The sequence below is a fragment of the Corylus avellana genome, chromosome ca2 (assembly GCF_901000735.1).
Source record: "Corylus avellana chromosome ca2, CavTom2PMs-1.0".
Taxonomy (NCBI): domain Eukaryota; kingdom Viridiplantae; phylum Streptophyta; class Magnoliopsida; order Fagales; family Betulaceae; genus Corylus; species Corylus avellana.
The window spans coordinates 35,247,900-35,274,102 of record NC_081542.1 but is presented as its reverse complement, the minus strand read 5'-3'; the positions used below and the strand labels follow the sequence as shown (position 1 = coordinate 35,274,102).

Sequence of the window (26,203 nt, the reverse complement as noted above, 5' to 3'; positions counted from 1 at the left end):
AAAAAAATTGCACCAAAGTACTGGTGTGTTTGCTTCCAGAAAGTTGTTATAAAAAATAAAATAAAATTTCATACAAAATTATCAATTCAAATTTGATCAAATTAGAGTTATAAGGAATATATATATATATTTCCAGATCAGAAGGCCAAATTATTGGGCTTTTATTATAAACTACAAGCCACCATCCACCAGCTTTAACTTCTCCTGAAAGTCTGGAGCTGAAGCAAGAAATTGACTATTCAGATATTAGGTGCTTATTCTAAAAAAATTGTAAGTATAATTTTTGTTTAAAAAAAAAAAAAAAAAAAAAAAAAATTATCCTAAATAGCAGTGACCAATTTTGTCGCCGCAGATTATGCTCAATTAGCGGCGACTACGTAATGTGGCCGCTGATTGAGCACTCTCCACTCTCCCTCACTTGTTCATTCTGGGCTACTCTACGAAAAGGATAGACAAACATTGTTATTTAGGTCATATAAATAAATTTTAAGACAACAATTATTTGTTGATTGCTCAATACCAATTATTTAGGTCATATAAATCTTTTTTTTCCTGCTGGGATTTGGGGTTTGGGTTTTCGTTTGGGGTTTGGGGTTTGAAAGAAGATATCTATGCTTCGAAACATTTACAAGGTTTGGGGTTTGGGGTCTCAAGCTTCCAAATCTTCGGTATTATTGTCATCAGTGAATCTTTTTATGCAGTGCGTTCATTGTGGAAGCAAAAGAATTATTGTCTCTTAATTATTATCAGTGAATCTTCTATTTACTGATATTTTTGTTTCTTATGGACTTTTGAGGAAGCAAAAGAATCATTGAAGTTCAAATTTTATTGCAACCGGACATAAGTACTTCAATTACCTAGATAAGTATCATGAATTTCGATAGACCCTCCTGATCAATAAATTATTATATAATAATTGACATCTTGATTTATCAAAATATATATATAATAATTGACATCTTTTGGGGGTTTAATATTACAGATGTCCAACTCTGCACCTTCTGATCTATCTCGAATCAACCTTTTCGATTCAAAAGATGTAAGTAGGCATACTTTATACATGTATGTGTAATGTAATTTAGTTTTGTTTAATAGATTTTAAATTAACATGAGGTAATATATCATTGATGCTAACATCAAAGAGTACATGATAATGTTGTTGTCATATACATCAAGCATTGGCTGTCAGATTTAGCATAATGCCAAAGCAATTAGCTGTTGATCATATCATTGGTACCATGGAGGTAGTCTTTAATCTTGTGTTTGATAACTTTTGGTTTTGAGTATTGGATCATGCTAATATGTTGGTTATCATATGTGCTTTCACTAAAAGTAATTTGAAAAACAACTTGGGAGATTATTCATTGACGTAAATAGAAATGTGAGCAGGCATTACAACGTCTCATTAGACTACTGCAGTGATAGACCAGATCTGATGGCCAGGCCGATTCCCCAAAGGTTGAAGTTGTCACTTCACGTTTTTGTGGCCTTTAAGGGTTTCTAAAGTTTACTCTTGGGTGGGAGCTTTAGTATTTTCATAGCATGGGGATGCCAGATCCCCATGCTATGAAAAACTATATGATGATGAGGTGGCCAATTCCTTTGAGCATTGAGTGGCAAAGTTGAAGTTGCTTTTAAATTCACAAGCAATTTGAAAATTCAAGTTTTGGTGCAACTATATATATATTTTATCAAAAAAAAAAAAAAAAAATTGCTCATATCATTAGCAGCGACTATTGATCTTTTTAATTTTTTTTTTTTTTTTTTTTTTTTTTTTTTTTTTTTTTTTTTTTTTTTTTTTAATTTTCTCATATCATTAGATAGTAGAATCTAATGATAGTGGAATAGCGGTGACTAAGAGAGTCGCCGCTATTGATTTTTAATTTTTAATTGTTTTCATATCATTAGCGGCAACTCTGCTGTCGCCGCTAATGATATACCAATAGCGGCGACTCTAGGGTTATTCGAACCTATTTTTGCAGCGACAAAAAAAGTCATTAGCGGTGACTCAAAGTCGCCGCTAATGAGGGGACATTAGTGGCGACCCTAAAAGTCGCCTTTATTTGGCATTAGTGTCCAATTACAAGCAGCAACCAAATAGCAGCCACTTGTTGCCGCTATTGGTAAATAGCGTCCATTTTTGGGTCATCAATGTCGCTGCTAATGACCAAATTTTTTGTAGTGTTGGGGTGGTTAATCCACGCCCAAGGAGAAAGCCACCCCAAATTTTTTTTTTATTTTTGATTTTTTTATATTTTCTTTTTAAAATTTAAATATAATTTTATTATTAGTGTGACAAGTGGCGAAACACTAGCCTTTGAATGAAATTGAAGGGCCAAGATTTGAAATTACACAATCTGGAATTCCCCTAGGAATTATAGGGATCCAGATTCTTCTTGTATACGCTCCCTTATTGGCTTCAAGGATAGGGATTGGGAGAAGCAATGACATAATAATTGCTTGTCTCAATCGGAGAACATTCGCCAACAAATGAAAGCAAGGAAACAAAAAAGATAAAAACATATCTTGTTGAAGTAGAAGCAAAATCATCACCTCCACTTTGGACCCGAATGAACCGAAAATCTTGATAGGCATTCTCTTAATTCGTCCCTAAGTTTTATTGTAGTGTCCCAGAATTTTCAAAGCTATTTAAATAGATTATTTTGATAATGAGGTTATTTTAATATCCATTGTAGCTAAGGATTTTAATTCTTGGGAAATTTATGAGAGTGGTAATTAGAGAATGGTAATTGGTGAAATAGTATAGGGTTGGTGAAATAGTAAAATGAGGGTATAATTGTAAATTGAAGATAGAATAAGGGTATAATCGTAAATTGAAGGTAGAATAGTATAGGGTTGGTGAAATAGTATAGGGTTGGTGAAATAGTAAAATGAGGGTATAATTGTAAATTGAAGATAGAATGAGGGTATAATTGTAAATTGAAGATAGAATGAGGGTATAATTGTAAATTGAAGGTAGAATAGTATAGGGTTGGTGAAATAGTAAAATGAGGGTATAATTGTAAATTGACGGTAGAATAGTGTTTGATTTTCTCCTATAAATAGAGCTCTTCTCCTTCAGAATTTTCACCACTCATCTCTTGCATATATTCTTCCTTCTTCCGCTTTTTACTCGGTCTTTCTTCTTTCTAAGAGTGTTTACTCAGAACAGAGAGAGAAAGGGCGAGACCAAGCGCTACAAGAAAGAAAGAACACAAGAGATAGCGGACTTTAGAAATTAGTTTCAAAAGATTTACTAGTGGTGTTAGTCATATTGGAGCAACTGGATTCCTTCATACCACTTTTAGCTTCAGTCTAGAGGTAAGTAAATTCACTACCCCTTCTAAAATTACTTCATGTCATGCTATTTATATATTCTTGTATCAAACTGTAAATGATTATTTTATTTACCTGTCATGGAGATATGTTGCATGCATGAAGGATTTCTAAAAGAATTATTTAGAAAGTTTATATTTCTTTAAATGCTTTTTAAGCACAACAAGTTTATATTTGGAAAAGTTTCCATTTTAAGAAAAGAAAGTTGAGAAATGATGATGATTATAAGAAAGAAAAAAGATGATAAACCCTCATACATGTTGCCCTAAGATGCATCAAAAGAAGTACAAAGAAAAGTACAAGAGATGAGATAAATGTTTATGAAATGAGGGCACATGTATGGAGGAGAGTATTTTTGGCCCCAAGATAAGATAAGATGAGAGTTCGGTACCGATACTCGGATGGAGGCGAAACCACTGAAGGAGGCTATGCCAGAAGGTGGTATTCCATCAACTAGACCGTTGAGTGCACCAAGAAAGAGTTAATTGACGGTCGGGCATGGCTGTGGCCACAGTTCAGTGCCATGGTCACAAGGACCCGCAACCCTCGTGCACAGGGGTAATAGTGTACATGGGCCTTATTATGAGAAAATGATACTATATTTTCAACGATGATATGCTATGATGATTTACAGAGATTATTTATAATAATGCATTATGATGATGATTTATAAAGATGATTTACAACGATGATCTATTACTAGATGTAATAGTATGTATATGTTACGGGAGATGCAACCGTACATACAGATATTATTATGGCTAGAATTATATTTATTTGCGAAAATGATTTTTCAAAACTGAGAACAAGGAGTAAAACTATTTATGGTTGTGGATTTTACTTGCTGGGCCCCCTTTGGGCTCATTCAGTTTTATTTCTTGTTTTCAGGTAGAAAGGATGCTGGAATAGGAGGCCGGAATGGGGTGGGAATAATTATTAATTTTCCAAGTCTTTTCATATAAGTTATTGTAATGATATGATATTCCGCAACTAAAGTTTAATGTTTTCTAATTTCGCTTGTAATAAAATCTCTTGAATAATGTTTTATACATTTTTCTTATCCTTTAAAATCAAGTACTCTGATAGACCTTATAGATCTTTGCAAGAACTTTTGTTGTAAAAGAAGAAAAGTGGCAAACTCAGCCTTAACGGGCTGGGGATGTTACAATTTTGGTATCAGAGCAAAGGTTATAAGGTTCTGGCAGACTTTTCAAAAAAAAAAAAAAAAAAAAAATTTTGGGGTTAATGAGAAGCCACATTCCGGCCAAGTAGAGTGTGCATTGTTGTGTGGTCTCTAATAAATGATGCATGAGCATTTTTCTAATGGTTAATTTTTTGTTAAAAAAAAAAAATCATCCTAGTGTGATTAATTTGGAGGATTTTATTATTGTGATCATGTTAATGACGGAGATGAATTTTTATTTTATAGATAGGTTGTGATCTATAGTATCTGCCTATTTGGATTTGCGGCAGTTTTCTAGAGTATCGATTGATAAAGGTATATTTTAAGGTGTCTCGAGGATTTAGAAAAGATTATTGATCATGATTTAAAAATCGTATGATGATTTTATAGATTTGGGTTGCGAGCTAATTTGTGAAATTAATTTGGTGACAAAATGGTTTTATTGATTTAGGTTGTGAGACAAATGGTGTAAGTGACTTAGTAACGAATGGTCTTATGGATGTCGATTGTGAAATGATTCTTGAACTAAATTAATGATATAAGAGTTTATATGAGTTTTTGGTAATGGCTAAGGTTTGGTCGATGACAATAATGATACTATGATTGATGTTATAATATATGGATTGATGAATAAGGATTACGTAGTGGCATGAAGTGAATGCCTAAGTATTGCAGGGATAAATGCAAATGAGGTATACCCTAGAATCTATAAGATATTTTGATATATAAAGTTGTGGTTTAAGGATTTTGATATTTTCAAATGATTGTGATGACTTTAAGGTACAATTCATGAAATCTTTGAGGTGATTCTTAGAATTTGAGGTGCTAGGTTTTTGTAATTGAGGTAAATTATATTGAAGTGATGCTTAAAGTTTTGAGGATGAATTGATGCTCCTAGGTTGTGGATAATATTTAAATTTTGAGGCATTAGTGGATATGAAATTATGAGAAATTTTAGTTACATGCCAAAGCTTTTGATATAATTTTCTTTTACTAAGTAAAGATAATGGATTATTATTCTTGAGGTAAATTGAAGCATAAAGGTAAGAGTTGAAAGACAATATAATACAGTGATATAATATAGTGACATGATCTAAATTTCTCTTATAAGATATATGTTCAATGATATTAAGGTATTTTAGAGGTTGATAACATGTGATGGTGCATACTTAGATGTTTTATTGAGTGATTAACTTTTTTTAAACAGATTGTTTGTTTAAAGGAAGTTATTACAATGACAGAATGATTTCATAATGAATATTGAATGAGCACTGAATGATTACGAAAAGAAATGTTTGGAGAACAAGCTCCTTATAATATTACATACCAGTGTCCATAAAAAAAAAAAAAAAAAAAAAAAAGAAATTTGTTGCATAAAGAGACATGTGGTAATGATGAGCGGATGATTCTTCAGAGCTGCTCCAGGAAGATTATTTCTGCATAGAGAAAACCTAGTGTGAGCAGAATCCATATAGTTATATAATTGAATTATCAAAGAGAATATTTATTTCTAATGAGGTACCTGACTAGAGCGTGTGCGGAGAGACTTGCAACACCCCTGAACATCGACCCGGAGTTTTTCGTGCTGTCGCTGGAGACGTTCGGTATTCTTCTCCATTTCTAGCATCTTTGGTCCCAAGTATTCTGCGTAAGATAACATCATCTTTTTCAGCTGAGTATTCTCCTGCTTCAAATCCGCGTGTTTTCGTTTGTAGTATTTGAGCAGTCGCTGTAAGACCCCGATTTGGTTTCTTGAGACTTTCAGCTCAACATTTCTGGCACTCAAACGTTGTGCCATGTCAGAAACTGAAGCAGCACCTTGGATACTGAATGCCAATGAGTTATTAATAGCATCAGTATCCGACCTATCAGCTAAGAACGTTTGATCCCGTGGAATTACGAAACCTTTGGCCACTGCTACAGCAGTAGAATCATGGAGCATGACAGAATCGTGAATAGTGATAGGACGATTGTCAAAGACAAAAGTTGGCTGCCATACGTTAGGATATGCAGCAGGTTCATTAGGGTGTGTAACAGGTATGACGGGATGAATAGCAGACACTTCAGGGGGAACAACAGGCACATCCGGTTGCACGTCAGGCATAACAATGGGTTGTGCTGCAGGAGCAACATTCAAATTGAGGTTGTTAACGGATGATGATGATACTCCCATATTTAGGAGAGTAAGAAAAATAGTTGAGAATACGAAGAAATTGGGAGAGATGAAGTACTGAGAAGAGACTAAGCGTTAGGAACTGAAGAAATTTTGTGAAGTTTCTGGAAGTAGCAGACGAGTGGCTTTAAAGAAATTTTTCACTTCAAGTGAAATAAACAGTAAACAACAAAGCATTAGGCGACCTCGGGCCGCGATGGAAATTTTGTCAAAAGATCCCGTGGAAGTAGGATCTTGTCTCCTGTCATAAATTCGACTGAGCTCATTTTTTCAAACCTACTGTTCAATCAACGACTTCAAATACCATGCGTGGGCAACTGAATGAATTGTCATGCCAACGCGCACCACGCGCTCGTTCATTACCAGAAATCTTTCCTATAAATTCCCACCTCTTTCTCCCTTGCAACACATGCCTTCTGATCATACCCCTTCGCCTGAAATCTTCTGTTAATAGCCTTCCATACAATGAAAGCTCGACTTTTCCTCCTAGTTGAGCGTGTCCTCAAGAGAAAAATGCAGCCTCACGATTTGATTCACAAAACCAACTCCTTATACTCTCAGTAGTAAACCATTGAAGCAAGATTATCGTTGATCATGTCCTGATGAAGCAAGATTATCCTTGATCATGCTTCTCAGGCTAAATATCTCTCTTTCCTTCTCAGTCTTCGTAAATGACAGAAGAGAGAGAGCATCCGATGTGGGTATTTTGAAAGTCTCACATACATGCCATGTCCTGAAATGCTTTTCAAATCTTCATTTTTAGAAAGCAACAGGACTATCTTTCTCTCTTTTCTCTTCTTGACCTTGCAAGACCCAAGGGAGAGAAATTATAGCATGTGTACTTTGGAACTTCCAGCCTGGAAACTTACCCATATCCTACTTTGCTTGCTTATCAATTTCATCTCTAGAACGCAGCAAGCACAATATGTACTAGTCAAGAATGGATGAGAATCTTACATTTGATGTAATCGTGTATTTCGTTTGAGTTGAAATCATAATTACGAGTTTCTATTGTTGAGTTATGATTTATCAAGTAAAGATGTAGTACTGAAAGATTTTCTCTGATATTGCAGCATCAACACAAAAGTTGGGATGAGAAAATAGAAACGGTTGTGTATTTAGAATGAATCGAATTATGATGTCACTTCTGAGGTATATTCATGTAATGATGTTTGAATGTTGGTGCTATTTACTTTTACAGGTTTATGATGGTGAGAAATTAATAATTATTAGAGCATCATATTAAAAATTTCGTATGCATGATTTGGAATACTGAGATACTAAAGAGAATATAGGCGGGGATGATTTTTACACCTTTTTGATAAGATTGATTAAATTAGATCGAGAGAATTATTGCAGGCTTGAAATGAGGACTATGATGTTTGGAGGTATGAACTATTGATCACATGATTTATTAATTTGATGTTTAAACCTTGATTGTAGACTGTTAATGAATAACTCGATTGTTGTTATTGAGGTTGGAAGGAAACAATGGAAAAGATTTTGAGGTAAGATTTTAGTGTGAATTGATGAATGATTGCAGAAATTGAGACTTTAGACTGTGAATAAGATTTACTCATAGAAGAAGGAGATGGAATTTCAATATGATAAAAGAGAGTAAGCTTTGATGAAGGATTGAAAGGAATATTATCTGAATCCCTCAACTTGAAGATTGGACGATAATATTATAGGTTTTAATTTCGAGGACGAAATTCTAATAAGGAGGGAAGATTGTAGTGTCCCAAAATTTTCAAAGCTATTTAAATAGATTATTTTGATAATGATGTTATTTTAATATCCATTGTAGCTAAGGATTTTAATTCTTGGGAAATTTATGAGAGTGGTAATTAGAGAATGGTAATTGGTGAAATAGTATAGGGTTGGTGAAATAGTAAAATGAGGGTATAATTGTAAATTGAAGATAGAATGAGGGTATAATTGTAAATTGAAGATAGAATGAGGGTATAATTGTAAATTGAAGATAGAATGAGGGTATAATTGTAAATTGAAGGTAGAATAGTATAGGATTGGTGAAATAGTATAGGGTTGGTGAAATAGTATAGGGTTGGTGAAATAGTAAAATGAGGGTATAATTGTAAATTGAAGATAGAATAAGGGTATAATTGTAAATTGAAGGTAGAATAGTATAGGGTTGGTGAAATAGTATAGGGTTGGTGAAATAGTAAAATGAGGGTATAATTGTAAATTGACGGTAGAATAGTGTTTGATTTTCTCCTATAAATAGAGCTCTTCTCCTTCAGAATTTTCACCACTCATCTCCTCTCCCATCTCTTGCATATATTCTGCCTTCTTCCGCTTTTTACTCGGTCTTTCTTCTTTCTAAGAGTGTTTACTCAGAACAGAGAGAGAAAGGGCGAGACCAAGCGCTACAAGAAAGAAAGAACACAAGAGATAGCGGACTTTAGAAAGTAGTTTCAAAAGATATACTAGTGGTGTTAGTCATATTGGAGCAACTAGATTCCTTCATACCACTTCTAGCTTCAGTCTAGAGGTAAGTAAATTCACTACCCCTTCTAAAATTACTTCATGTCATGCTATTTATATATTCTTGTATCAAGCTGTAAATGATTATTTTATTTACCTGTCATGGAGATATGTTGCATGCATGAAGGATTTCTAAAAGAATTATTTAGAAAGTTTATATTTCTTTAAATGCTTTTTAAGCACAACAAGTTTATATTTGGAAAAGTTTCCATTTTAAGAAAAGAAAGTTGAGAAATGATGATGATTATAGGAAAGAAAAATGATGATAAACCCTCCTACATGTTGCCCTAAGATGCATCAAAAGAAGTACAAAGAAAAGTACAAGAGATGAGATAAATGTTTATGAAATGAGGGCACATGTATGGAGGAGAGTATTTTTTTGGCCCCAAGATAAGATAAGATGAGAGTTCGGTACCGATACTCGGATGGAGGCGAAACCACTGAAGGAGGCTATGCCAGAAGGTGGTATTCCATCAACAGACCGTTGAGTGCACCAAGAAAAAAAGTTAATTGACGGTCGGGCATGGCTGAGGCCACAGTTCAGTGCCATGGTCACAAGGACCCGCAACCCTCGTGCACAGGGGTAATAGTGTACATGGGCCTTATTATGAGAAAATGATATTATATTTTCAACGATGATATGCTATGATGATTTACAAAGATTATTTATAATGATGCATTATGATGATGATTTATAAAGATGATTTACAACGATGATCTATTACTAGATGTAATAGTATGTATATGTTACGGGAGATGCAACCGTACATACAGATATTATTATGGCTAGAATTATATTTATTTACGAAAATGATTTTCAAAACTGAGAACAAGGAGTAAAACTATTTATGGTCGTGGATGTTACTTGCTGGGCCCCCTTTGGGCTCATTAAGTTTTATTTCTTGTTTTCAGGTAGAAAGGATGCTGGAATAGGAGGCCGGAATGGGGTGGGAATAATTATTAATTTTCAAAGTCTTTTCATATAAGTTATTATAATGATATGATATTCCGCAACTAAAGTTTAATGTTTTCTAATTTCGCTTGTAATAAAATCTCTTGAATAATGTTTTATACATTTTTCGTATCCTTTAAAATCAAGTACTCTGATAGACCTTATAGATCTTTGCAAGAACTTTTGTTGTAAAAGAAGAAAAGTGGCAAACTCAGCCTTAACGGGCTGGGGATGTTACACTCAGCCCGCTTATATCCGTTATGTCCCTCACACTTTAGAGGTTTACCTGTTTGGTGCTGGCAACTACACCACCCCAGCTTAGTTATATATTAGGCCTGTTGGACGGTTATATACCCCCATCCACTGAGATACCGACAGTTCCTCGCGGCAATCCACCCAGCTTGTTCTTAAGGTGGCTATCTTATCAGCCCATTTTATTAGACACATTATGCAGCAGTTGTATTGCAAAATTATATCAATAAGACAAAATAAGAATTCCTATAACAATAAAACAAAACTAGTACTCAGTAAGTATATCCATACTTACTCTCCTTAGTGTAGTATTCTGCTCCACTTCTGCATATAATACATACATACAAACAATACTTAGTTCATTCTCCAATAATATCATTGTTTAAAGACCCTCATCTTTTTATATTTATTTATTATCCGTCACTTCATCTTTACTTACTCATTTTATTATATTAATCTATGGCCAGTATCACTAAATACAAACAAGTATTATAAATAATATATATAAAACATGACTCATATTTTGGAGATGAGACCAATGGTCCGTACCTACCAAAGTATGAATCAAAATTTAAATGACAATAAAAGAAATGACTGAATGTAAATACTGAATTCATATTCTGGGGATGACCGCCAAAAATATGAATTAAAATTTAAATGACATAAAAGAAATAACTGAATGTAAATAATGCATATTTCGGGGATGAGATCAAATGGTCCTTACCGCCAGAAATATGAACAGAAATTTAAATGACATAAAAGAAATAACTGAATGTAAATAATGCATATTTCAGGGATGAGATCAAATGGTCCTTACCGCCAGAAATATGAACAAAAATTTAAATGACATAAAAGAAATGACTGAATGTAAATACTGTAAAGTAAATAATATATAGATAATATTATAAGTCCTTAATTGATTTTGTCCACGAACTCTTTATTATTAATTCACTTGTATCCATTACTTTATTTTACATTATACGCTTATTGGGTCTTTAAACAATTAAATGAGGATAAGTAATAAAAACAATAAATCATGATATTTATACAAGAAACACTTACCCAATAATCCTTTAGAAGTAAAACTCCACCAAATCTTCTCTAGGTAGCTAGTTTAGAAAAACGCTTGAACACTACAAGAAAGATCTAGGCTATATGGTATTTGACTAGAACTAAGAAATAAAATGAAAGGAGGAGCAAACAATTTTACTTGTTCTAAGATTGTAAAAACTTAAGTGAAAGTGAAAGTGACTATAGCTTAGGCTCTATTTATAAGAGAATGAATGGTTAGGATTTATTTTTAAACCTTTGATCTAAGGGTTGAGATGGATTTAACCAAAAGAATGAACCTAGTCCATATTTCATGCTCTATACCAAATAGTATTTTCGTCCAAAATGAGGGCAGTGTATCCCGATCCATTTTTCAATGTCCAAACGTACTCCGATTGACATGAAATTTTGAGAGTAGATAGAGGACTCCGAGACAAACATTTTATATTTTTGGTTCGACTTCATCCGAGTTCGTTTGAGTCTATTTTTGGCCTATACAAAGTTTCCAATTCAACTTAGGCTTTAACTATTTGCATTCCCACTTGGCCACTTGCCTTATTAAATCATTATAATCATGATATTTACTATAATCATCATTACTAGAAGACTTTAAGCTTTCAACAAAGGTGGCTAGCCTTGGTATCTTTCTTTAGCAGTTTTAATCTCATTTAGACAGTATGAAAATTAAGACACTGCTTTTTAGGCTAAAAAACTGAAAAGCTTCAAATTAATTTATGACTTCGCTAAACACCAATATAAATAATTTATTCACTAGATTGGGTTTGATTATGCCCATAAACATATTAGTGAAGCTAAATTTTTAGAATTGAAGTAATATACATAAGAGGTCAAAACTCAATGTAATATACCTTTAACACTAAATAGTTATTTAATATCATTAATCCACATATCATTGTTCTAATTTATCGATTATATTTTTAATCTATTTAATATTATTTAAATAAGAGTTTTAAAATCTAGGTCGTTACATTCTACCCACCTTATTGGAATTTCGTCCCCGAAATTAAGGCATTCAAATTATCACATAACCTCAATATGAGTGACTCAGATTTTTATCTTAACGTCTAATCCTTAGTCTTATTTTACACTTAATCCCTAAGCTTTTATCGTACAGTAATATTCTAAAAAAAAGGGTGTAAGAAAATAATGTTCCTCAAATTTTCTATTCATATACTCTATAGCTCCGACGTACTACGTCTTAAGTTTCAATGTTTTCACTTAGATACTACACTTTTATACAGTACCATGATTTATCTACCATCTCAAAACATCGACCAAAGCATTTTAATAATATCACTTCTTATCCCAAAGGTATCCCTCAACTTTTGTAGTTTTGAATAATACCCATATAAGCAATCATAAAATACCATTTACCACGTAATAATATATATATATATGCACTTACCAAGTGATATATCCGGTTAGAATAAATGTGGATATTTGTCTTGCATTTCTCGTTCTAGTTCCCAAGAAACTTCTTATACGTCGTGATTACGCCAAAGAACCTTAACTAGAGCAATGGTTTTCGTTCTGAGTTTCTGTTCCTTTGAATCCAGAATTTGTACCGGTAGTTCCTCATACCTTAAATTTGCTTGAATCTGAAGTGGTTCGAATTCAATAGCGTGCAAGGGATCATGTACATATCTTCTTAATGTCGATACATGGAACACGTCATGTACCTCTGCTAGCTCAGGTGGTAACTCAACTTTGTATGCTACCGGACCTACAATTTCGGTTATTAAGAAGGGGCCAACATACCTTGGACTTAACTTTCCCTTTTTACCGAAACGCATCACGCCTTTCATTGGTGATACTTTAAGGAATACTTGATCGCCAACTTCAAAATTCACTAGGTGACGTCCCTTGTCAGCATAACTCTTTTGATGGCTTTGAGCTGTTAGCATCCTTTTTCGATTTAGTACGACCTTGTCCTTGGTGTCTTGGATTTATCTTCGGTCCCACCAATTGCCTTTCACCAACTTCAGCCCAATAAAGTGGCGACGTGCATTTGCGTCCATAGAGTACTTCGTATGGTGCCATACCAATAGTGCCCTTGAAACTTTTGTTATAAGCAAACTCGACAACAGGTAAATATTGGATCCACTTAGTACTTTCCTTGATGAATCCACTTACCCTGCACTTTATTTTGGACAGACCAATTCTAATCCTATACTTGAGTATTCATCAATCTCGCAATTTGTGCTATGTGCAATTTTATCATATCATTAATTGTAGGTAATTCTATAATCATCCACCTAATACTTCATAGCATTTTCTCAATCACCTAATACTTCATAGCATCATTATTTCCCTTTTTAGATCGCATTCACTATTTTTTTTCTTATCAAGTCCTAACAACATCAATTTCAAACATCTATTCGATTGCTAGTTCATACCTTAAAATGTCGTAGTCTTCTTCTCGAGCTCACCATGTTCCCTCGATTTTATTTTATTTTTAGCATTGTCAAAGTGGCTATAAGACAACAATATTTTTTCAGCATCTCTATCTCTTAGTATTCATGATCATGTACCACTAATATGATTATCATTTTCCTTAAAATATTGCTAGATATCAATCCTTATATGGTACCATGATTAATTCTTTACTTAGGTACAACTGCTATAATTCTTCAAAGATAAAAACAATCATATACTTATTTTAATTCTACATGACTATGCTTATGCTCATCCCTCAATGATGATAGTAATTGATTTATCCTTTCTCGTCCTGGTGTTTGTACCGACCAATCTTGCCCAAATGGTCGTGTACTTATATGACAAATCTTAGTGTATAATGCAGAAATGAACGAATGTGTAGCTCTAGAATCAAAGAAAGTACACGCAAGAGTACCAAATAGAGAAATGGTACCTGTCACTATATCATTGTTCGCTTCATCATTCTCATCATCATCTACAGGGGTCAACATATATACTCTCGCTTGAGCAGGCCTTCTTTGTTGGAAGTCATTCCTTTGTGCTCCAGCTTCTCCCGTAGTATTCCTCGGACAATCCTTCTTAAAATGCCCCTTTTGACCACATCGAAAACAGCCGGTACTTTCGCTCCTGCAATCTCCAAAATGCATTCTTCCACATTTGGGACAAGCAACCTTCTGACTTCCTACTGGAGGAGAAAAATTATGGTGATCCACTGGTTTGGAGCCAGTACCTACGATAAATCGTTTAGACGGATAGGATGCCTGAGGCATTGACCGTTTCCTATGTTCGTAAGCTGCAGATGTCTCACGAATTGCCCTCTCAGCAAGGGATGCTACGTTTACTAATCGAGCATAGTTCTTAATCTCATGGCAGACCACTCTTTCCTTGATACGTGAGTTAAGACCATTTTCAAAACGTTCTGTCTTTGATACTTCGTTAGGAATAAGATTAATACCAAACCTGGCTAACTCAGTAAATTTAATTGAGTATTGTTCCACTAACATAGTACCTTGCACCAAGTTCTGAAATTCAATAGCTCTTAACTACTTTTGTGACCTTGGGAAATATTGCCTGTTGAATTCCTCAACAAACCTTTCCCACGTGATAACAACACCAGGTCCTATCAGCTCTACCTGGGACTTCCACCACTTAAGGGCTTCACCAGTTAGCCTTAATACGGTGTATGTCAACTTTTCCTCATTTGTACACTTGAGTGTGTCGTGTAGCAGTTGGATATCTGAAATCCAAGCTTCAGCTACTGTATGTCCTTGAGTTCCATTGAAAGTACGAAACTGCTGATCAGTAAAGTCACGCATCGAGCAACCGATACGTTCGACTGGTGTAGCAGGTTGAGACATCCGTGAAATTGCTTCCGTGCATTGCCTAGTAATATCTCCTATAAATTGGACTAATGTTGGATGTACACCATCATGAAATGCTGGAGGCGAAGGTGGAGGTGGTATTTCATTGTTTTCATTATGAGGTGCTTCGCCTTCCTCAACGACAGGGAGATCACGTCTTCGTACCATAATTCTGTACAAATTAATTTACGACTTATCTATATTAAAGCAAACAACAAAATCACTCAAACATGTAAATAACATAGTTGTGCTTCTATCGCTAATACTTTATTCTCAAACAAAAGTTTTTTATAAAAGGTTATGAGTATTTTATTTAGTGAAGCTCTTGTGTTGTATACCCTAGTTCTAGTGTGATACTAACTTTCCCATAGAGCAAACCGCTCTGATACCATAATGTAACACCCCGATATTTGAACTAGCAAATATCGAAGTCGTGACGCTGCAACTTTAGAAAATACAATCTTACAGCGGAGTATGTATATTTTTTTCTTTTTCTATGACCTAGGAATAACTTACACAACACAGTTGAGCTGACTGAAATACCTCGAGGTGATATATTATTAAATAAAATAAAAACATGGTTTTCATTACAACATATGTACACACTAGGTGTACCAAATATATGCCATAGACGGCACCTAAATTAACATAGTAATATCTATTAAGTTTACACACATCACCATACATAATAAAAGCGATTAACATAAATGAGACTTGCTCCATAGAGTAAGCATAAATCCTGCAGCAGATGGTCTATCAACCATCAAAACCAGTAAAAGGACCATCGTCCTCCAAACTACCAAAACATTGTCAATGTCCCCCCCCCCAAGGCCAGCAATAAGACAAAAATGCCCCTATAAATTTCTCAATAAGACAAAAATATCCCTATAAATTAAAAAAAAAAAATTTAAAAACAAAAAATTTAAATTTAAAAAGAATATTTTTTAAAAAAACTATTTTTTAAACAAAAATTTTATTTTATTTTTTTAAAACGGAATTTTTTTAAAAAAAAAAAACTATTTTTTTTTATTTAGTTTTAAAAAACAAAAAATTTCATTTTATTAAGCGAAAATTTTATTTTTTTAAATGTAAATTTTTATTTAAATAAAATTATAAAACAAAAATAAAATAAAATAACGAAAATTTTCAATTTTATTTTATTTTTTTAATTTTTATCTTATAAAATTGATTTTAAAAAAGAAAAAATTGGCCAAGTTTGGATTTTTTTTTTTTTTTTTTGTTAGTTTTAGGTTTTTTCTAGAAGTTTTAGTATTTTTGTTTATATTTTACTAAGGGTAATTTTGTCATTAGGGAGAATTTTGACAATTTTTGGTAGTTTGGAGAAGACATTATCACAATTAAAAATTTGAGGAGACATTGTCAATTGAATAGTAGTTTGAGGGGTTACGTGGCCCTTTCATTTTTATATTTGCCTCCCGCGCGTCACTGGCTGACAAGAAAGGAAAAGGCTAAAAGAAGCCCACTTTCCTTGATCACATGATCTCTCCTTTCCACAAACCCCTCTCAGCATTTGCTCTACACAAGCAGCTCATCCAGCAATTCTCTTCCAAGGTAACACTAACTGCTCATAAGAAAAAGCAATTGTTTTCATGAAGTTCTTTAAATTGGGTTCCCTTTTTCAGAACTGTGATGACAGTTTTTATTAATTATGTATCTCCGAATGATTCTGTTGACTTTTTATTTTATGGGTTGTTTTCTGTCTGCTGGATTCAAAATCTCGTAGTCATGGAAGGAAGTTGATAAAGGGTAGATTTTGGTCTGATCCGTTTGTTCCAGTGGAAAATTACTTGTGGGTAACTTTGACATGAATATGATTTAAGGCCCATGTATCTCAATCGTTTTATATTTATTGACTTTTGCCCCCAGGATCTCTGGCAATCTGGCAAGTACAATTATTTCTATTTATTGTTTTTCATGGAAAAGAGGGGTTTTTTTTTTTTGTTTGTGGGTTAGATTTTACTTAATATATCCCCATCAGTTGGCTACTTAGTACTCTTGATGTGTAAAGGATGTCTTTTTCACTTTTATATGAGATTTTACTCTTGAAATTAATAAAATAGTGACAGAGATGGCAAATGGATTAAAATTAGGATACTATTGCATGAGCTTGTAATTTTGTATGTATTGAGCTTATTTTTTCATACGGCACTTATATCCCATCACATCATATAAAAGTTGCTGATTTGTTATGCTACTTCAACGATAAGGTGACAAGCTATATGCTTCTATAGTTTTTTAATTTGTAAAATGTTGGAATTAATGATAGTTTCTTGAATTATGCATTTTTCAGCACTCTGTTCAAATGGCTCGATCTGCAGTAGAGGAGATGTCAGATTCTGGTGCTTTCATGAGAACTGCTTCAACATTCCGTAATATTATTTCACGAGATCCAAAATCCCAGTTTCCAGCAGAAGTTGGAAGGTATCATCTGTACATATCATATGCATGCCCATGGGCTTCCAGGTGCCTTGCATACTTGAAGATCAAAGGACTTGACAAAGCCATTTCTTTCACGGTCAGTGAATTTCATCATAAGTTTCCTGAGGTTGAACCCAAGTTTTAACACCAAATCAATCTTTTCTATTTGTTTATTATGCTCAGTCAGTAAAACCCATGTGGGAAAGAACAAAGGAAACTGATGAGCATATGGGGTGGGTTTTCCCTGCTTCGGAGACAGAGGAACCAGGAGCTGAACCTGACGTTTTCAATGGAGCAAAAAGTATTAGAGAACTTTATGAGCTTGCTAGTACAAATTACACTGGAAAGTACACTGTTCCTGTATGTTACCCCACATGAAGTGTTCCTCTTTTCTTCTCTCCTCTGCTATCTTTTCTTGTTTTTGCTGGTAATAGATGTTTGAATCTCTAAGACTATAGGTTTTTGCTCTATGATAGGTACTATGGGATAAGAAACTCCAGACAATTGTTAATAATGAGAGTTCAGAGATAATCCGCATGTTTAATACTGAGTTCAATGATATAGCAGAGAATGCAGCCTTGGACCTTTATCCTTCTCACTTGCAAGCCCAAATTAATGAGACTAATGAATGGGTATACGTTGGGATAAACAATGGTGTCTATAAATGTGGGTTTGCAAGGAAGCAAGAGCCTTATGAAGAGGTGTGCAATTTTTTCATGCCATTGTCAATCTACATTTTCGAAAGGAATTCTCTGAATGACTATGCTAGTTTTTAAGTATCTTAATTGATCCTTCTTTCGGCAGGCTGCGAAACAATTGTATGAAGCTTTGGACAAATGTGAGGAGATACTTGGCAAGCAACGGTACATATGTGGGAACACACTGTCTGAAGCAGATATTCGATTGTTTGTCACCCTCATAAGATTTGATGAGGTAATCTATGTCTCTCAAGCAACAAAATGAAGCCTATCAGAAATTTTAGCTAATCTTCTGGTTGTCTGAATAATTTGAACAAAAAGTAGTTTCTATTGAGAACCATCATATTTCTATTTCATTGGAAGTCTGCTGATGACAGCATTTCATTTTTTTCTTGGATTTTCTGAATTATTTATACTTTAATAATTTAGTTTGTAATTTTAGAGGGGTCCCTTAGTTGTGCCTTTCATTTTTCCTTCTTTAATAAGCATTCTTGTATCAAAGGAACCACTATATTGTTCCAAGAGTTTGTCTCCAAGTAACTTCAAATATTATAAGATTTTTACATAGGACATTGTAGGACATTGTAGGCTTTTACCTCCCTTTGAACTTATATAACAAACTTATTTTTTGGCTTAATCTTTGTCTTTTCTACTGGACAGCTAAAAGGCGCATAAATAAAAAAATTTAGCCTAAATTTTACCTTTTGTCCCTTAAACATAGGTTAAATTCCAATTCAGTCCCCAGGTTTTTTTTAAAAAGTTTCAATTTTGTTCGTTCCTTCCAACTATCAGGTTGACAATGCTGTCACAAAAATTGATGACATGGTTCATCACAATGTTTTTCATGTCATCAATAATTTATGTGATGGCATTGTACTGGATGGAGGGACTGCATTGCTCATAATTAAAGCTTTTAGGAATGAAATAGGAACTCTTTTAAAATCTAAGGAACTTTATATTTTAAGGAGACGTTCACTTTAGCCTAAAGTTTACCATAGGCACCTCACAAAAAGAGCTGTATGCAATTACCAAATTACTCGAGTGTAATTACATAGCCTTTTTCATTGCAATGGTTTGCTGAAAATGGCTTAGCAACTATCACATTTTTTCAGACCAAAAATAAGTGCTTTAATGCTTCAGATCAGGTTCTTGCAGCTGAACATGCTTCGGGACATCAACCCAATAGCCCGAACCTTCAATCTGGAAGCTCTGCCATTAATTAGTCTAACGCATAACAGCTTTCTCAATCTGTTGCTTGTTGTGAGCCCAAACGATGGATTCAATAAGTTCTTGCCTAGAACTATGTCCACTAAATAGAAACATTAAATATGTTTGACCGACTCTGTTTGTTCTTTTAGAGACAAATTTTAAACAATTCTTTGTGCATATTGGGAACATATATGATATGAGGAATTTTAGGTCATTTTGAGATAAAGTGAGTCAAACATCAATCAGTTACTTGTTGGGAGCCCAAATGATGGATTCAGTAAGTTCTTGCCAATAACCACGTCTGCTGAATAGAAACATTAAATATGTTTGACCAACTCTGTTTGTTCTTTTAGAGAAAAATTTTAAACAATTCTGTTTGTGCATATTGGGATATGATATGAGGAATTTGAGGTCATTTTGAGATAAAGTGAGTCGAACATCAATCTGTTGCTTGTTGGGAGCCCAAACGATGGATTCAATAAGTTCTTGCCAATAACCACGTCTGCTGAATAGAAACATTGAATATGTTTGACCAACTCTGTTTGTTCTTTTAGAGAAATTTTTTTAACAATTTTGTTTGTGCATATTGGGAACATATATGATATGAGGAATTTGAGGTCATTTTGAGATAAAGTGAGTCGAACATCAATCTGTTGCTTGTTGGGAGCCCAAACGATGGATTCAATAAGTTCTTGCCAATAACCACGACTGCTGAATAGAAACATTAAATATGTTTGACCAACTCTGTATGTTCTTTTAGAGAAAAATTTTAAACAATTCTGTTTGTGCATAATGGGAACATATATGATATGAGGAATTTGAGGTCATTTTGAGATAAAGTGAGTCGAACATCAATTTGTTGCTTGTTGGGAGCCCAAACGATGGATTCAATAAGTTCTTACCAATAACCACGTTTGCTGAATAGAAACATTGAATATGTTTGACCAACTCTGTTTGTTCTTTTAGAGAAAAATTTTAAACAATTCTGTTTCTGCATATTGGGAACATATATGATATAAGGAATTTGAGGTCATTTTGAGATAAAGTGAGTCGAACATCAATCTGTTGCTTGTTGGGAGCCCAAAGGATGGATTCAATAAGTTCTTGCCAATAACCACGTCCACTGAATAGAAACATTAAATATGTTTGAGCAACTCTGTTTGTTCTTTTAGAGAAAACTTTTAACAATTCTGTTTGTGCATATTGGGAACATATATGATATCAGGAACTTGAGGTCATTTTGAGATAAAGTGAGCCAAACATGGTTAGTGGAAAATAAAAAAAAATAAAAAAAATAAAAAAAATAAAAAAACCCTGTTAATGTTCCTTTTTAGTTATACTTGGTCTAGCAAAAACATATAGATACAGCATCTTTTTAATCTAGATCTGATAATTCAGGTATTGGCTTTCTCTTGCTTTCTTGGTCTTATTTGAAACTCTGGTGTTTGTCTATAACCGATTCTTCAAGTATCTTAGAAATTTGAGTTTATATAATGACAGGTTTATGCTGTCCACTTCAAGTGTAACAAGAAACTGCTAAGGGAGTACTCGAATCTCTTCAATTACACCAAAGACGTTTTTCAAATGCCTGGCATCAGTAGTACAGTCAACATGGAACACATCAGGCGGCATTACTATGGAAGCCATCCTTCTATTAATCCATTTGGCATCATTCCTCTTGGCCCTGACATTGACTACTCTTCTCCTCATGACAGAGAGAGGTTTTCTGCATAAATTGTACATAAATGCAGACTATTAGATAAATTGTTTGTATCTTGAAGTTATAAGATTTTTACTTGGGATAAACAACTGAATCCTTCATACATCTTGAGGAAAAATGGATTCTTCGAAAAAGGTGCGTATGAATAATCCTAGACAAATGTGTGTTATAATTGATGGTGGTGTGACTGTACTATTCTTCAAAGTTACCTGTATGATAAAGATGGAGATAGCCACCATGTTCTCCCCTGAAGTTTAATTCGAAAAGAGGAGAAAAACAGAAAAACAGTTAATAGTAGTTGACTTTGTGTAGTATCATTGTTATTTTGCAGATACTATTTGGTTTCTTCATTGCAGGCTTAGACTTGTTTAACCATCTTTACAGCCATTACGGGTTAAACGCACATGTACGCACGTGTTTAGGCGTCCTCCAGGTATGGATATATGCTCTTATATAATGCCATTTAGGATGGAATGGTGTATATATATATATATATATATATATATATATATATATATTCAGGGCCCATATTTCATTCTCTTCCCATAAGTGCTCCTTTATTCAAACCCACTCGCCAAAGGATAGTCTCAGGTAGATTTTATGAGCGTAGGCCTCCCAAGAGAGAGAGAGAGAGAGAGAGAGAGAGAGAGAGGCTCTTACTAGTAATAAGTCCCTCTTTGCTACTCATAGAAAATGAACTGGTTCAAGATTGGTTTTTTAGTTTCTTCTTGCATATATTTATTCCAGTTTTTCTAAGAGCATTGAATTCTTCTATCATTTTTGTCTGCGAAAAAAGTTTTGAATAAGCCACATAAATGTGGAAGTTTCTTCCTCCCAGAATTGTTCAGAAACAAATGCAGAGGTGGGCAGGGTGCATATTGTATTTAATGTGTTGACTTTTGCACTTCTATTGCTTTTTCTGAGAGGTAGCTGGACAAGAGCCATTTTGTTTCAACATGTTAAGAAATTCATATTGTTTATATTTTGTGAGGTTTTTTGAACAAAATATTTTTTGTTGTCCTAGAAAGTTTGAGTTTGGACCATTTCAGAAAAATTCATGATAAATTTCAAGTAATTCAAGTTTACTTTTGATAAGATATTCATATAACCATGTAGAGCGAGAGAATGTAAGCCCTTTAATGCTAAAATATAACAGACGGTATAACTTGCAACACAATAGTAGTTTGAGGGGATATAGTATTACATTTTAAAATTATAGAGAGAGTAAGAGCATGTTTGAGATTGCGTTTGAGAAATAGAGTTTTTAAGTAAAAAAACGTTTTTTTTGGTAAAAGTTTCATTTTTAAGCTTTTGTCGAAAGTGCGTTTTGGTCATTTGTAGGCTTTTTAGACCCTTAAAAGCGCTTTCAATTTTTTTTACTAAACATCTACTTTTTTCCTTCAAACGAATTTTTTTAGTGTTAAACGTACTTTTAGGTCCCTCAAACGTACACCCAAATAAGCCCCAAGTAAAATTTTCTTCTATTTTTTGGATTAGAGATAAAATTAGTTATCTTTGAGGAATTCTACTTTTTGGATTAGAGATAAAATTAGTTATCTTTGAGGGATTCCTTTCACGTCGGCAAATAATAAGCTCTTTAGCTCTTATGTTCTTCTTGTGCTTCTCCTAGCACCTAATTTAGAGTTGATTTCCTTCTCCTTAGTTGTTGGACCACCCCAAGGGGGTGGAGCCCTATACCATTAACTACTTTCACCTTTATTTATGAACATATAATCTTACGTACCAATTTATATGAAACAAATAGACAATGTGGTCAAGCCCTATAGCACTATGCCTATTACGTTCACAGCATGCAATTGAAAAACGAAACTTTAAAGTATCATTTTACCTGTGATTTGAAAGCATAAATTTTTTATATTTTTAAATTATAATATTTTAAAAACGCAATCTAAACAATCTATTTTTGATTTAAAATTGCACTTTTTATTTATGAAATCACAATGCCATACATACCCTAAATAATTAATTAGTCTAGAATCCCATTTTGTACATATATTACACCCAAAGGTAATTTTCATTAGAGTTGTGCCCTTAAACAATAGGAAGCTAACAAGGTTTTTTTTTTTTTTTTTTTTTTTTTTTCCTCATTAATCTCTACAAACATTGATGATGGAAAATTATTTTGACCAAAGAAAGATTGTGGAAAGTGATTTTGACAGACTTACCTTTCTTAACTTAATAGCAATAATAAAATAATAATAATACTAAAAATTATATTTTTATTCTGTAATTATCTCTCAAGGTTAATATGATAGTTCCAACCAATTATTAGATTAGCCATTGTTAAAAAAAAAAATAATAATAAAAATAAAAATAATAATAAAAATAAAAAAAATCAAGAATTTATTGAGACTGTCACATCAGTGTTATGAAATATTTGTAGAATAAAAATGTAATTTATAGCATTACTAAAAAAAACACTAATTTTGCATACATGAACCCCACAACTCTTGGTAAATATTTTTTTATGAAATTAGTTAAACCTAAAAATAGAAAAGAAATGCTAGACAACCTAGACTTACATCTTAATAATTCTTTTATAATTTATTGACACATGCCATAATGTAATTGGAACAACATCAACTACTTTAATTTTTTTTAACAACTCCAATCACATGTTGATATGTATCAACAACATATTAAAAAAAAAAAAAAGTTGTAAATGAATTGTAGGCCTTAACATTTTTCAAAGGGTAATTTTATTCTTCACACTCATTTATCATACTAGTTTTACATAGGTTAATTTAACGTGTTTTAAGTGGCTGCTGACATGGAAAGTCACGTAACATTTAGTACATGAAAATCGATTTTTAGTTGGGATATCAGTTTTGAGGAATAGGAGAGATGGTGTGATGAATAGAACAATTTCTATAATTGGGTATTCCTCATCTTATCCGTACTGCTCTTCTTTCTGGATAAGGGAACTCTGCCCGAGCAAAGAGCTCCTCCCTCACTCCCTTATTAGTACTCTTTGCCTCCTCCTCTTTGGACACAGAATAATTGGGAGGCCTAGTCCTTTACGAAGAAGAGGAGGAAGAAAGGAAGAAGACCAAAGTAGGAAAGACAAAGAGAAAAGGGTGAGGTGAATCACTTTGTATTTTGGGTGTAAATGTAGAGAGAGAGAGAGAGAAGGCTTAATTTGCATAGTATAATTGATTGAGTTTCAGGCCCCGACAAGACCCAGGGTGAGTGCCCTTGCAAAATCACCCATCTTTTTCAAGGGTCAGGCTGTGGTGGAACCCATTTATGGGCACACACCCCTCCAATTATTGCATTCTTGAATTTGTCCCAAGGATAACTTTTGTGTTGGAGGTGGCCTTTTTCATTCTCTCTCTCTCTCTCTCTCTCTCTCTCTGTGTGGATCGACCAAGATTGAGTTGTAATTAATCACTTTTCAGTAGAAATTGAAGAATAAATATGATGAAAAATAAACAATGCTTATGAACTTTTTTTTTTAATATGTTTGTAGAGAATAATAATATAAGGAAGACTAGAGTGTTTTTAAAGTCCCTACAAATATGATATGACTCTTAAAATCATTGTTGAATTTGGAATGATCAGTATTGAATTTCGATCTATTGGTGATTTGAAAAATTATATCACATTTGAGAGTACTCGTCCTTAGAAGGGGTGAAAAATGGGAAGATAATTCGAACTAATAACCTCAATTTCATGAGGCGTGATTTCTAGTCGATCGAGTTACTATTTTGGGACAAGTATATGTTATTTGGTAAAACGAAATGTAAGTTATTTTATTATCTTAAATATTGAATATTTGTTTTTAAGGAATAGTTCAATCGGCCAGAAACCACGCCTCATGAAGCAGAAATTACTAGATCGAATTTCCCTTCATCTTTCCCTTTAATTGTGCGGACATGTCAAAAAATAAAAATAAAAATCAATATATTTTATGTAGAAATCATCCGGGAAAATATAATGGGACCCTTTTACTTTTATCCGATTTTGATATTTACAATTCAGTTTTTTATTTTTTATTTTTTTTAAATTACAATTATTTAAAATTCGAGATGTTCATTCATTTTTTTTTAAAAAAAAACCAAATAAATAACAAAAAATGATATGAAAAAATATAATTACCTTTTTCCTATAAAAAGGAAAAAGAAAAAAGAAAAAAAAGATGTGTGGTCATGAGCTAACCACGGTGGCTAGGTGGTCATGCCTGGGAATGGTGGTTGGGTGACCCAACCACGACGGTTGGTGATGGTAAAGGGTTGCACAATCTTGTCGACCAAGAGGCCCAGCATGCTTAGGAGCAAAATCAGCGACCAGGAGCTGCTGTAGAGGTGATGACGTCAATGCTGATTGTCGTGCCAACAAGTGGCAGAGCCAATAATTGATATTGGAGGTATCGCTAAAAAAATTTTAGGATACCGAATGGTAACTTGTGTAAGTAGGAGAAAAAAAAAATCATTTTTTTAGAATGCCATATGAAACTTGTATAGAAAAACAGTAAAAAAAAAAAAAAAAAATTTAAAAGCTTGGGGTGCCGTGACACCCCAAAGCCTCAAGTACCTCCGCCGCCACTGGTGCCGACCATTGTTGCTATATAATGACCCAATATAAAAATGATTTTCATTTTTTGTTTGTTGATTATTTAACAAAAATAAATAAATAAATAAAAGTTTCAGATTTAAAATATCGAAAAATTTCGGTTTTAAATTAGTAAAATTGAAAACTACGTACGGTCCAAAGTCAAAATCAAGTAAAGCACATGGATTCCATCATATTTTCCCTTTTTGAAATGCAGAATGGGATCTCATCTCTTTATTCTTTATAAAGAAAGAAAATTCATTCTCTGTAAAGTAATTAATTCTTATGTATATATA

General features: G+C 33.4%; 1 protein-coding gene across 1 annotated transcript; it reads left to right on the top strand.

The window, feature by feature from the left end:
- The first annotated feature begins 16,733 nt into the window (after window positions 1-16,733).
- LOC132170606 (uncharacterized) lies at window positions 16,734-21,646 on the top strand. The gene is made up of 6 exons (XM_059581636.1): window positions 16,734-16,841; window positions 17,581-17,805; window positions 17,892-18,068; window positions 18,185-18,409; window positions 18,513-18,641; window positions 21,116-21,646. The coding sequence occupies exons 1-6, from the start codon at window positions 16,767-16,769 to the stop codon at window positions 21,347-21,349; spliced, it is 1,065 nt and encodes a 354-aa protein (XP_059437619.1). The 5' UTR covers window positions 16,734-16,766; the 3' UTR covers window positions 21,350-21,646.
- Window positions 21,647-26,203: the final 4,557 nt, after the last annotated feature.

What these genes read in the sequence shown, in the direction of transcription:
- LOC132170606 (XM_059581636.1), top strand. Translation starts at nt 16,767, where the DNA reads ATGATCTCTCCTTTCCACAAACCCCTCTCAGCATTTGCTCTACACAAG. An exon ending in ACAAAGCCATTTCTTTCACG is followed by an intron (nt 17,806 to 17,891) that starts GTCAGTGAATTT and finishes TATTATGCTCAG; the next exon opens with TCAGTAAAACCCATGTGGGA. An exon ending in CCCTCATAAGATTTGATGAG is followed by an intron (nt 18,642 to 21,115) that starts GTAATCTATGTC and finishes ATATAATGACAG; the next exon opens with GTTTATGCTGTCCACTTCAA.